Raw genomic sequence first — 13993 nt, forward strand, 5'->3', positions numbered from 1 at the left:
TGACCAAAGCTGAAGCAGTGCAATACCCTCTTGGAAGGACAAGCCAACAGGGTAAAACACAATTTGTGAAAAACATTGTGGAATAACCTTGAATAATGAATAAAACCCAAAGAGTCACCACCTGCCAACAGGAAAGATGAAATCCATTGAGTTTAAGGATCTTCAAAGAAGCCAGTGGGAGTTAGGATCTGAGCACCTGACTCTCCTGGGTGCTCTTGAAAGTCCCTCTATCAATACATTGTTCATTAGAAAGTGTGCACTCAGCTCTGCTGATCTCTTGGTGGGGAAGAGGATGCTTCTCTAAGGGAAACCTCTTCTCTGACGTGGTGTCCACTTCTCGACTTACAGGTCCAGGTATGTTCTGTGACTTTAATGGCAAGAAGTACAGTCCGGGAGAGAGCTGGCACCCTTACCTGGAGCCGCAAGGGCTGATGTACTGCATCCGATGCACCTGCTCGGAGGTGAGTTTGGCACAAGAATGGGCATCTAGGACATTGCATGCTAGCTTTGCCTCTGCTGCCTGTCATCGGTCCAGATCCAGCAGTAAACCTCTTTCAGGGAGATGGGTCCTGCGATTGTGATAATGGTCCTCAAGTTTTGGAGTAGCTTAATCTGTTCAGAAAACTTCTGCAGCTGAACTCTCTTAGACCACTTCAGCTCTCGCCTGCCTTGCCTCCTGCCTCACTAGCGACTTGTGGGTGGAGATGTGGCTGCTGATGAAGTGCAGCCCTGACCCTTGAATGGCAGTGGTGTTGGGAGACAAGATGCTGCACCAGGAGTGGAGGCAGGGATGGGATGGGAGCAGAGGGGCAATACCTGGGTCTTAGTCCATCTTGCAGAAGAGACTTGTATCTCTGTGCTGTACTAGCTGGGGCTTCTGCATTCCCCTGTAAGCTATATCTACACAGCCCAGAGTGACAAAAGACATGGAGCAAAGAGCCCCGTATGTCTCACAGAAGGAAGGAAAGACGTGTCCTGATGAGGATGTTTGCACCCTTCCTAACAGGGGCCTCCAAGGAGATGGAGGAAATGCTATTAGGTACTGTACAAACACACGACAACAATAGAGGATGCCTGCCCCCAAAACACAGACTAAATAGGCAACACCAATAAAGGGGGAGGGAAAACCAAGCTAAAGCCACATTGTAGCAGAGACAGAACAGAAGCCAGATTGGAAAATCTGTTTACAGTGCACAATGCAGTGAAGTGTAGAGACACCGGAGGTAGCTTGGGGACCAGAAGCAGGTCCCCTGCCTTCAGAGGTACGCTGCCCTGCGTAGAGAATTCGCTAACACAGCTGCTGGCACCTGAGCTTGCACCATGTGAGCCAGCTTGGGTATCCCTTGTCACCACTGAGACCTGTCTAGGGCAAGACCTAATCAGAGTCCCAAACTAAGCCACTGCTCCTAGAGAACCTGATAAATGTGGAGAAGAGGGTGCCCAACGGTGAGACGTGGCACTGTTGGGAGGAACTGGGATCTGAGCACAGGGGAGGACGCTTTCAGGATGCAGCTACCGAGCAGCCTGGCAATGATGGGGTTTCTTGAGGATCTTACCTGGGTGCCAGTATAGGTTCTCCCCAACAGTTTAAATATCACAAACCTTCCACGGGGGTCACTTGGCTTAGCTTCTTCTGCCGTTGGAGTGCCTTTCCTGCAGCAGCTCTGGGGAGAAGTCACCTCAGGTTTTGCAGCTGGAAGCTGGTGTTGAAATGGCTGCTCCGAGGCCAAAAACATAGGAAGGGACATCACCCCCAGCAGCAGCGAACATCCCCCTCCACCCCTGCTCTGCCCTCTTCAGTGCTGAAGGTGTAGGGTGCGGGGCAAAGAGTGGGGGGATGGAGGTCATAGATGTCCCGGTCACCATACTGGCCAGTTGCACCTCTGGCTTGGTAAAGGCCAAATGAGGTGGCATCTTCAGAGAAATCATAGAGAAGTGGGGCTGCAAGGGACCTCTGTAGGTCACCTAGTCCAGCCCCTGCCTGAGGCAGGATCAGCCCTGTCCAAACCATCGCAGACAAATCCATTATCTGACCTCTGAGTTACACTGCCTGATACTGCACGAGACATCAGGGTGGGGGAGGCAGTCTTAACTTTTTGGCTGACACGGCCCCATGCTCTCTCTGTGCCAACAGAGCATAAGCGTGAGCTGCTACCAGATCCAGTGCCCGGCCATGCATTGCATCAATCCCGTCACCGAGCCCCAGCAGTGCTGCCCACGCTGCGCCGGTAAGTGCCGTTCTGGCCCGGGCTCTCTCTTTCTGTTGGCCCAGGAGCAGGTTTTCCTTTCAGCATGATCCTTTAGCTCTTGGACAGGCTGAGACATAAGAAAAATGGGACGCATGGAGCCCTGGAGGCAGCAAACTCCCCCTTAAAGGGCTAGGCTGTGACTTACACAAGGTGGGTGTCTGGAGGGTGAGTAGCCTGCCTTCCTGCTCTGCTGGGCTGGGTTCCAGGGCAGACGGTGAATGATGAACTGGTGGGGCAGGATCAATACCCACCTATTCCCTGGCTTGCTCCAAGCCGGGGTGTTGGTGCTAGTGGAAGGCAGCAGGCACTGGGACCTGGGGGGAAAAAAGACGGAAATGGGTCTGCCTGATCTACGTGTCCTCTCCTGGAACAGTCTGGCTACGGCTGTGTCCTTCGCGATGCAGCTCTCATTTCAAGATAAATTATGCTCAGAGAGGTGGGTTGAGCTGTGCTTATGGGTTTCATTCCAGCTATTGATGGTGCAGGCGAGCCTGGATCCAGTTTTAGGGATCTGATAAATACACGCTCTGTTTATGTTTCCCCTGGAAGGTGGTCCCGGCTTCCCATTATTCAGAGCCGTGTCAGCGCCGGGAATCTGTTTAGCATCAGCGTTTCACCTCCTGCGGGCTGGGCCGGGGAAGCCGTGGAGCTCAGCAGTCTTGTTTCTGTCCGCCTTCTCCCCCTGCAGAGCCGCACACGCCGTCTGGCCTCCGGGCGCCTGTGAAGTCTTGCCAATACAACGGGACGACCTACCAACAAGGGGAGATGTTTACCACCAGTGAGCTCTTCCCTTCTCGGCAGCCCCATCAGTGCGTCCAGTGCAGCTGCTCTGTAAGCTATTTTTGAACCCAAGGGGGTCTGAGTCCAGCGTGGAGGGCCGGTGTGGGGAGGATATGGCCATCCAAGCCTGTGTCATCTCCCCCTGACCCTATGAACGCAGTATCACAATGCTGCAGGTCATCCGAGGAGCTCAGCTACCCATGGCCATCAGCATAGGAGCATTACAGCTCTTGAGGTTGTGGTCCTGCCAGGGGCACGATTGCAGCAGCTTTCCATGTATGGAGCAGTGCCTCTCTCCACGAAGGAGTCCTTTTGCCTTCCATGGTATTAGCCCATAGGACACGGGGCTGCTCCATGTGTGCATAACGGGTCTGTCCCTCTGGCTAGGATTCTGCTCTTGCACGCGTGTAAACAGGCAGTAATTTCACTGCAGTTAATGGATTTATATTGGAGGGAAACCTGAATAACGGAGGGGAGAATCAGCTCCTTGCCCAGCAGTCGGGGCAGTTTCATCTGAGTGGTACCTGTGGCTGGCTTCCGATCTCCATTTCCAGTGTAGACCTTTCCAGTGCTTGGTCCAAACTCATGTTACACATTCAAAGGGAAGACCCACCGTCCCTGACAGAGGGATGCTACAAACCTCAACTGGAGCTTCTCGCAGACACCTTGCTGTGGATGGGACCCACGAGGATGGGATTCTGGGCTGCATGGACCTGGGCGCTGACCGTCTGGGGTTTCTTATGAAGCAGCACTACTGTCTGCATGACAACACCTGGCCCCCTTCACTTCTAGATCCAAGACGGGAGGCCAGCCCCATCACCATGTTGCAGTGCTGCCCCTGTACACTTAGACATCCATGGCTGCCTTGCTTCCCAGGATGTCTCATACAGCACTCTCATGGCAAAAGAGCCTCGTGTGCATTCACAGCACAAAATCATGGACAGAATCAGAGGGAAGTAGGGCTGGAAGGGAGCTCCAGAGGTCATCTAGACCAACCCCCACCTGAGGCAGAATCATCCCTACCCAAACCATCCTATACGAATCCACAACCTACCCTCTTCATAAAACTACCCTCAACCCTGGCACCACACAAGACATCATACCCTTACCTGCCACAGGTAAAGCAGGGGGACCACAGCAGCCAATACCTTGCTTCTGTAAAAGGTCATTAATGTGACACGGCGCCTGCAACAGCAGGGGACAGGACTTGATGAACCAGGCAGTCCCTTGCAGTTCCTGTATTTTGTAGGAAGCTCCTACATTATTCCTCAGTCAGCAGCCCCGAGATTGCAGGTGCATACCACAGAGATCAAATTCAAATGAGTTGACAGGTCACATCTGGACCGGGGGGCTTCTCATGGGCTGGACAACCCACTTCTGTATCCAGCTCACAGAGCTTCTTGCCACAGGTGCTGGGTGGATGTACAACACACGGGGCTGCCATTGCTCATCCACGTGCTCCTGATCTGTCTGCTGAATAGCGACACGAAACCAGAAATTCAGTGGCAGGCAAAGGGTGGGTGGGGTGCTGGCCTGCTGACACACTGAGAAGTGCCACAGGCCTGGCAGCCCACCTCTGTGGGCCATTATGTGGCCCGTGGCACTCCTGGGTTGCAGGATCCTCTGTCATTAGATAGCATTCACAGCTGTGATCAGAAGTAGACGGAGGTACTGTGTGCAGTCTTTCTATCATCTCCAAGGCCTAAGCAGATCACTAGCAGGGGCATCTCTTGTCTCCCTTGTTTGCCAGCACCGCCAGTGGGCATTTAATAAATGTCTGTCTTCTCAGAAAGCCTGCGGATCCAGCAGCAGGCTCAGGCATAGGCCTGGCTTAGATCTGTCAGCCTTCTGCATCTGCATTTTACCCTGCCTGCACAATTGGATCGCATTAACAGCCTGTTGAAAACATGTCCCAACTCCTGTTTACTTTTCAAACTCTTTACTATGCTGGCAGGAACACAGCTTATCCATTGTGTGGGCCAAAGATGGATGTCTGATGCAGGATGACTCCAGGCCTGAGTGTCTGAGGATAGATTGAGTGTCCTCTTCTACTCCAGGAGTAATGGGAAAGAGGAGAGCATAAAACTAAGAGCAATGACCACTCTGAGCTTGGAAACCATATGGTAACTTTCCAATGCTCTACATGTCCCAGGGCCATAAAAACACAAGTTTTGTACAGAGATTGCTTCATTGCAGGTATTGTATGAAGATACTGAGGGAGAGCAGACAGCTAAGGTCAGGGGGATGGGATCTGGAGCTAGTCAGCTCTGCACGGCTGTTTCAGCTCAAGTCTCACAGCAAAGTGTCCAGCTGTCATTAGTACCTGCAGACTCTTGGAAGGTCCATGTGGAACGAGGTTTTGGTCTCTGACCAATTCCTAATGGTCAAGTGTCCTCATCGCAGTGGACAGTACCTCCCTTGTTGAAAACCTCAGGAGAGAAGCCAAGGAGCCAGCGAGCCATGGAAAGCAAACTACTTTCGTTGCAAGAGGTGGCCCTGGCATGCCAAGTGGTGTTGGTGTTGGCACTGGGATTGCCTCCGTTGTTCCCTTTAGGTAAAGAACAGATGCTTCAGTCTGGCTGTGTCAACCACTTTCATCACCTCTTACAAAGTCACTCCAAACATCATCTGAAAGCCACGTCAGGACCCGATGCTCTACCATACACCATCAATTATATTTGCATCAGGTGGGCCAGAACCATGGTTCTTTGTAAGGTGCCTTATGCTGTAATGTCCTCACCATGAGGAAGGATGGCCGAATCTGACACGCAGAGCCAGACTCAGAGATAGACAGGAGCGTGGGGCAGCCGAGAGAGAAACATTAGATAGGCATAAGCACCAGTCCTCCCAACTATACCCATATAACACAAGCATACTGCTAATGACATCTATAATGGTGGGGTAGAACCAGACCCAGGGACTGCATATGGGTGGACATATGGATTTGCAGGTTTTTGTGTATGAAATATTTCCACAATGGGAAGGATACTTCTGTCCATACTTGGGCATCTCCAGTGTTTGGCTTAAGTTCATCTGCTTTATGAGACATGGCCGGTCAAGGACCCGCGTCATCCACTCTCATTAGATGTGTCGGATTGCTTTCCTTCCCCTCTGGTTCCCTGTTTATTCGGCCGGACTATGTCTTGGCTACTAAGAGGAAAATATAAGGATTGCAATGAAGATGTGCACCAGTTGGTTTTTGATTGCTCGTGTCTGATGCTGCCAGCTGCCGAAACAGCTGCACGAACAGCTGGGCTGACTATCCTCTTTGAAAACTGCAGCGAGCCCACGGCCTTTGGCATCGGCTCTGTTATTTATGACATTTGCTTCTCGTCCACTGGAGGCATTTACATCCACCGCTCTTAGCGGTAACCTGACAGTCTCAGCTGTGACCTAAAAGAAACAGGAACCAAATTCCACTCTCCATGCATTGAAGGCAGCGGCGATAAGTCTGGATTTACATGCCTGGAGCTGGAGCAGCAGTCACTGTGGGGCTCTCGACACAGACTGGCTCCATGAAGCACCATTTTGTCGCAAGGTCTGTTTCCCTCTTATACTCGTTTGACGATGCCAGTGATTGTCACATAGGGTGCGGCCAAATCCTGTCAAGGGTGCTGTGGGGTGCTGGCCAATTTTTGCCCTGGTACGAATTCACAAGATAAACCCAGAGATTTCAAACAGGAATACATAGTCTCAAAAGCATTCTGCCCTCTTGGATCTTTTTGAGATCTTTGCAACAGGAGATTTGCTGTAGTATTTTTCCATAGTCATAAAACAAGTGGAAGCTGAGAGCTGGCAGTTTCCAAAGGGATGTCTTGAGTCTAACGAGATGGAGAGCCACTGACCTCCATGGATTTGCTTTCCCTGGTCTCCGGTTCTCTGTTTATTCAGTGGAATGATGTCTCGGATGCTAAGAAGAAAATAAAAGGATCGCAAACGCGCTCTTGCTTAGTCTGGTCTGTCGTAAGCGGAGGTCGCTGAAATATCTTGTGGACTTCCCTTAACTAGAGATATTCATAGGTCATCTCTCCAGGCTACCCTTGAAGGAGACATTACAGATGTAATGAAAAATAACCCTGGTGCTTGCAAGGGGGAGAAGGTCCCATTCAGCACTGATGTCCGAGCTCTGGATGAGACATGGGCTGCAGCGCATAACTTTTCTTCTGGAAGTAGTTTTACTTAATGGGCCAAAGCCTGTCCTGGGGCAAGTACATGCAAATCCATCAGCTGCAGTGAAGCTGTGTTGGCTTCTACCATGTTCACCACCACGGTAGAACGACATCTATTATTTTTCAGATTTAATTTGCACAACTCTGGCATTTTCCAGGCCTTTTTCCAACCGGTAATCAAGAGGGGTGTGCCGAAACCACAAAATGCATCTCTGGCTCCAAGTTATGAACTGAACTGCTGGAGGGGCTTGGTTCTGGGGGATTAGGATTGACTTGGTAGAGGGCAGAGTCACAAAATCTGGAGCCAGCTCCAGGCTCACATTCATAGCTCTACCTTTGCAGCAAATGGAGCTGGAGCGTGAGCCATGCTGGTCCTTAGCAGGATCCTGGCATGGTTTTGCTAGTCAGAACTTAATTTCCTCTGATCACACGATTAATCAAAATAATTTCTTCCCTCCGTAGTCTGTAAAGCAGAGCTCACAGACCCACAACCTGAACACGCCTCTCAACCAACCTGTGCTAGAAGCCCGCTGAAAAGGTTTAGGGTGAAACCTCGTGATAGCCATGATGGTGATGGCGGTTAGCATTGATGTGATGGTTGCGCTAGGTGCTGTACGTGGATCAGAGAATATCAGCACAGTTCCCCTCGGACCGCTTACGGCCTTACCCCTGCCTGTCCGAGCAAGCGATGCACAGCACGGACGGCATTGCTTGATTCTGATCTGCACAGTCTGGCCACTGTTTCTCATCCTAATGAACAGCAGGGGATGCTGAGCCTCCTCTTTAACCCCTGTCAAGCAGACTAGCTCTCCTGAAGTCAAGAGGGTGCATTTGATTTACAGCCAATAAGGACCTGGCCCGTCAGACGAGCTTTATACTTAGCAGTTAGCCTTGATCAAGAGGGGAAGGCTGCTTCGGGATCTGTGATGGGCGGCGTTGAGACAGGCCGATCAGTGCTGCAAATTATGCAAGAGCTGCCATCCTTGCTACAGTAAACTGGGGGTCTTGTTGTGGCATCTCAATAAGAAATCAAGCGAAGAAAGTCTGCTGCAAAGTTACAGTGCTACAGTTCAGCCCCTGGCTATTGGAGAACAGCGACAAAAAAGGCTTTCTCTCTTTTTGTGCTTGCTAGGAAGGCCAGATTTACTGCGGCTTGGTGACGTGCCCTGAGCTGCTGTGCTCCTCTCCCCTCTCCGTGCCAGACTCCTGCTGCCAAGTCTGCAAAGGTAATATGGGAACGTGTTACTGCAGTAAAGCAAGGCCTGAGAGGAGGGCAGCGAATGGGAATCACAGCCCTCTCGATTCGCCAGCAGCAAGAATTTCAAGCTTGTTAAATATGACTGTGCTGGAAATCGCACACAGCTCTGCCTCCCTGTCACTGAAAAGAGCGAAGTGTAAAGGCCTCCCAGGCTCAGTTCTGCTCTCGTGTCTCACACCAGCTCCCTGGCGTATTTGTGGGTGGTGTAAGCATGATAGCAGCTGTGGCCTGCATTATTTTTTTGACATTATAGCACATCACTGATGGGAGCTGCATCAGGCGTGCAGTCCTCAGCCGTGATTTATCTCGTGGTCCCCTGACACGACAAGAGAGGCAGCGTTGCACCTGTAGGCCTGGAGCTTGCGTTAAGGTGATGACCAGGGATCCTGGTTTTCTCTGCTAAAAATATCCAATATAAAAAAGTAACTCAAAATTCACATTTTTTTGTGATTAGAAGGAAATACCACTATATACATATATATTTATATATTAGTGGCGGTTCATTTTAATCATGGGAAATATCTGAAAAATGGGATTTTTTTCTTTATCAGATAAAACCAGGATCCCTGGCGATGACAGTGCCTGGCTGTCATGGGCAGACTCAGGAGAAAAACCCACTCTGATATAATTAAGAGCCTCTAGCATTTTATGCAACACAGGCTTGATTTTCCTCTCGCTTACAGAAGAAGTGTGACTCTATCAGCTTTGTGGTTATTCATCTTGATGTACAACAGGGGAAGTGGTAGGAAAATCAAACCCAATGTTGTTAGGTGAGGTTTAGGCCTGGCACTATACCAGCCTGTCTCACTATAGCCTTAGGGCACATGTAGACGTTACACCTAGAGCATCCTAATGAGGGTTAGGTCGATCGACGTGCTGATCTGTACATATATCCAGGGAGGTTAGATTGGGGAAAAAATGAGTGGTGTGGCTCCCGGCACCAGTGAACACATGCACTGGTGAGGCCCGGTCTATGATCATGCCACTTAAAGTAAGGCAGGTCCCAAGAATATGCGCACATGCCCTGACACTTGGCCATATGATACAATGATGTGCAGGTAAGGACACAATTTTTGCTCTCTTACACTAGGCCACGGGGCTGTTCATTTTCTGGGCAGCCAGAGGTCACATGCAGTATGGGGTGCAGATGGGGGCTGCATGCTTTGTGAGCAGCCCCCTCCCCACCACATGCACTGCGGCTCATGGTGCCTGGCAGCCAAGGCAGCCCAGATCCCTCCCTCCCTCCCTCCCGCTGCCCTGCTCTGTCCCCAGAAGAAGGGGAAGAAGCCAGAGGAGGAAGAGGGAGCTGGAGACCCCAGCCACCACTGCAATGGTGGGGAGTGGGAGCTGCCTGAGAACCTGTGGGTTGCAAGTTAGCCCCTAACAGCCCTGAACCAGGGAAAATCTGAAACTGTGCCATGGAAGACATGGGAACTGCTGCAGATTAAGCTCTTGGTTTTACTGCTCCTACACTGACAATAACATGCACTCCAATAGCTTGAGAGGCCTCCATTGCTCAGATCTTATCATACCCTTTAGGCGTCCACGTGAACTCAGGCGCCTACATGCGATCCTATGCCAGCCCACTGAAATCTCTGAAAAAACATGAATGCACCTATTTTTCTTACACAGCATCATCTTCTTTATAAGACTCTGGTCCCAAAAAGCAGTGATCAGGGGGAAGAGGACCCACCTGCCTTTTGTGTCAGCTGTTTTTCAAGGATTTCAGCAAGGTGGAATGGAATCAAACTTAGGTGTCTGATAAGTCTACTTTTACATCTGGGTCAGTCAAGGTGGGATAGGTTCTGGCCCTATGTTTCTAAAAGTAAACTAGCTTCTTACTAAAAGACCTATTTGCAGAGCAGCTGCATCTTCTATCCCATGCCTTCTCCAGACTCGTCCTTGCAGCCCATCATAGAGCAGTGGGGCTGGAAGGGACGTCCAGAGGTCACATCTAGTCCAACTCCCTGCTTGAGGCAGCATCACCCCTGTCCAAACCATCCTATACAAGTCCATTGTCTAACCTATTAGTAAAACTACGCAGTCAGCCCTAACACAACATGACATCATACCTGAACCTGGCAAGGGTTGGGCAGGGGCACAATACCAGCCAACACCCTGCTGCTGCAAAGGGTGTTAACGTACACTTGAGAGAACACAGGAAGGGCCGCATCCCTTGCTACAGAGGAAGGCAACCCCCCCCCAGTCTGCACCAATCTTAGCACGGGGCAAAATTCCTTCCTGACCCCAAATGTGGTGTTGGTCTGACCCTGAGTGCAGGGCCAAGACAGTCTAGCCAGAAACCTCCAGGCTAAAGTCCCAGCAGGAGCACTGGTACAGCCCAGTCAAAATCCCCAGCTTGGGCTGCAGCCATCGTCCAAAGCTGCTGAGGAAGGGGGAAAAAACTCATAGCAGCTTAAAACTCCTTCCTGGCCCCATGCAGCAACCAGCAAAGCCCAGAAGCCTAGGACATCTCCATAGGAGAACATAGGCATGGCTACACCTAGATCCTCCCTGACCAGTGCCTGTCCAACCTGTTGAACACCTCCAGTGATGGACAGTCCACATCTTCCGTGGGCATCCATCCCACTGCCTCCCTGCTCCCACAGTGAAGACGTTTTTGCTGAGATCCTATCTGGTCGTACTTTGCTGCAGCTTGGTCCATGTCCTCATCTCTGCAGCAAGAGAGAAAAGGTGCTTTCCCTCTTCTTTATGGCAGCCCTTCAAGTATTTGAAGACTGCTGTCTTGTGCCCTCTTAAGTGTCTTATCCACAAGCTGAACGTGGCAATTTCCTTCAGCCTCTCCTGTGACATGCCTTGGAAGCCTATTATCATTTTTATCACCCACCTCTGAACCCTCTTTAACTTCTCCATGTCCACGTGGAGTCCAGGACTGCACGCAGCACTCCAGGGGAGGCCTCGCCAGTGCTGAGTAGAGAGGTATTATCACCTCCTGTGTCTTGCACCTAATGCTTCTGTTGAAGAAGCCCAAAACCATACTTGCCTTTGGTGCATTTATGGTAGTGGCTTTCAACTATTTTTCATTTGTGGACCCCTAAAAAATTTCGAATGGAGGTGTGGACCTCTTTGAATTGTAAGCGTGGGAATTCACGTGCTTTTGATTGATCGTAGTCATCTTTTGCAGACCCCTTAGACATAGTTTGTGGACCCCCAGGGGTCTGTCCGCCACAGGTTGAAAACCACTGATTTGCAGTATATCACACTGCAAATTCATGCTGAGTCTGTGATCTATCATAACTCCTAGATCCTTCCTTGTAGTGCTACCATCCAGCCAAGTGTCTCACATTTTGTGTTTGTATTTTTGATTCTTCTTCCCCAGGAACAGCACTTTGCATTTGTCCACACTGAACTTCACCCCGTTAGCTCCAGCCCAACTTTCCAGTCTGTCAAGATCCTTCTGAAGTGGGTTCCTATTCTCCAATGTGCTCACAAAACTTCTTAGTTATGTATCATTTGCAAACTTGCTGAAGAAGCTTTCTATGCCGGCATCCAAGTCATTAATAATCACGGTGAACAGCATTAGGCCCAGGACAGACCCCTGTGGGACTCCGCTCAAAACCTCCTGCTATTTTGACATGGACCCATTTGTAACTACTTTTTGTTTGTGGCTATTGAGCCAGCTGTCTCCCCACTTTATAGGAGTTTTGTCTAGCCCATATTTCTCCAATTTGTTTATGAGAAGGTCATGTGGGACCTTGCCAAAAGCCTCGATAAAGTCCAGATATTCTATATCCACAGTAGTTACTTGGTTGAAGGAGGAGATCAGATTTGTTTGGCACAATTTGTTCTTAGTAAATCCATGCTGGGTGCTTGTGATCAACCTTTCCTTAGCCAGATGCTGGCAAATGGATTCCCTTGTAATGTGCTCCAGTAACCTCCCAGGTATTGAGTTGAGGCTAACAGGGCTGTAGGTCTCCAGGTCCTCCTTTTTGCCTTTTTTAAAGTGGGGCACTATGTTGGCCTTTTTCCAGTCCTCTGGTACCTGGCCCATCTCCCACAGCGTCATGCATATCATTGCCAAGGGCTCGAAGATCTCTGCCGGGTCTTTCAGTACCGTGGGATGAAGTTCATCCAGCCCTGCTGATTCAAATTCATTCAGACCCATCAGAAGCTCGCTGACTGTCTCTTTTGCTACCTCATCCCTCAGCTTGTCTCCTTCCTCATCCAAATAATCCTTATTAGGTGTCTGGTTTCACCTTAATTTTGTTGTGAAGACTGAGGCAAAGTAGTTGTTGAGTATCTCTGCCTTCTTGGCATCTTCTCATAAGAAGATGGGGTCTGGACTCAATGATCTTTCGAGGTCCCTTCCAGCCCTTAATTTCTATGATAAGAGTTCTTATTGCCCTTAACCTCCCCTGCCTAGGGCAGCTCAATTTTTACCTTCACCTTCCTGATTTTGTCCCTGCAGGATCTTGCTATTTCCTGGTACGCTTCCTTGGTGACCTGCCTATTTTTCCATTGCCTCTATGCTTTCCTTTTGCATTTGAGGCACCCTTGAAGCCTCTTGTGCAGCCACATTGGTTTCTTCCCATTCCTCTTGTGCTTCCATCATGTTTGGACAATTTCTTTTTGGGTTTCCAATACTGTGCCCTTTAGAAACTCCCAGCCCTCCTGGACACCTTTGTCCTGCAGTCCATCTTCCTGTGTTCCTCCCCGCAAGTTGCATACATGTGTCTAGCATTGCCAGAAGTCACCAAACCCTGAGGAAGCCAGCCAGGATGCTAAACACACAATACCACTATCCCCTTGCCATGCTTGGCAGCCTGTACTGCTGTTGAAAAGAAGACGGCTGCATCTTCAAAATCCAAGCCTCCAGGACATGCTAGTAGCAGTGTTTTCTTGGAGTTGTAAAATACTCACGCAAAAGACAAAAAGAGCTTTTAAAGACCTCCATGATGAAGTCTCCTCTGCCACTGCCAATCTTGACTTAAGCACGTGCTGATTTATCAGTGAAGGATTCCCATGCCCACACTTTAGCAACCAAATTTTCATAAGGCCAAGTTCTCATTCTGAGACTCAGAGAAAGGTTGGATGAGCAAAGTGGTTTAGCACCCAGCATGCACTGATTTGTGACATTTCAGCTTTTGAGCATGTCAGGGGTTGCACTGGGACCCGTCCCCACTGCATTAAAGACAAGCCTTTAACCAGGGGTGGGCAAAATGCGGCCTGTGGGCCAGATGTAGCCTGCCAGGCCATTTTATCTGGCCTGTGGGGCCCCTAAAATGCAGCCCCCGATGCCTTGCCAAAACTCAGTAAGCGGCCCTCCACCCAAAATAATTGCCGCCCCCCCACGTTAATCACTTAAAGGTGTTTCCTCTGACTGTCATTTGAAAGGAGCCCATTCTTCCCAGAATAATCTCCAGCATGGCAGCCAGGGTCCAGCGGAGAACAACAAAACTTTCCAGCCGATGACACCAAACTTTGGGGCAAAGCATCCACACCAGAAGATAGGCGGGTGATCCAGGCTGACCTGGACAAGCTCAGCAAATGGGCAGATGAGAACCTGATGGTGTTTA

General features: G+C 50.1%; 1 protein-coding gene across 1 annotated transcript in view; it reads left to right on the forward strand.

The window, feature by feature from the left end:
- The first annotated feature begins 306 nt into the window (after nt 1-306).
- The window catches only part of CHRDL2 (chordin like 2), a 35694-nt gene continuing 22007 nt past the window's right edge, over nt 307-13993 (forward strand). The window contains exons 1-4 of the mRNA XM_019530551.1: nt 307-461; nt 2135-2228; nt 2938-3080; nt 8331-8424. Of these exons, the coding sequence (XP_019386096.1) occupies nt 357-461; nt 2135-2228; nt 2938-3080; nt 8331-8424 (436 nt within the window). The 5' untranslated portion in view covers nt 307-356. The remainder of the gene's footprint in view (nt 462-2134; nt 2229-2937; nt 3081-8330; nt 8425-13993) is intronic.

This window comes from Crocodylus porosus, unplaced genomic scaffold, assembly GCF_001723895.1.
Source record: "Crocodylus porosus isolate Cpor-Errol unplaced genomic scaffold, CroPor_comp1, whole genome shotgun sequence".
Classification (NCBI taxonomy): Eukaryota; Metazoa; Chordata; order Crocodylia; family Crocodylidae; genus Crocodylus; species Crocodylus porosus.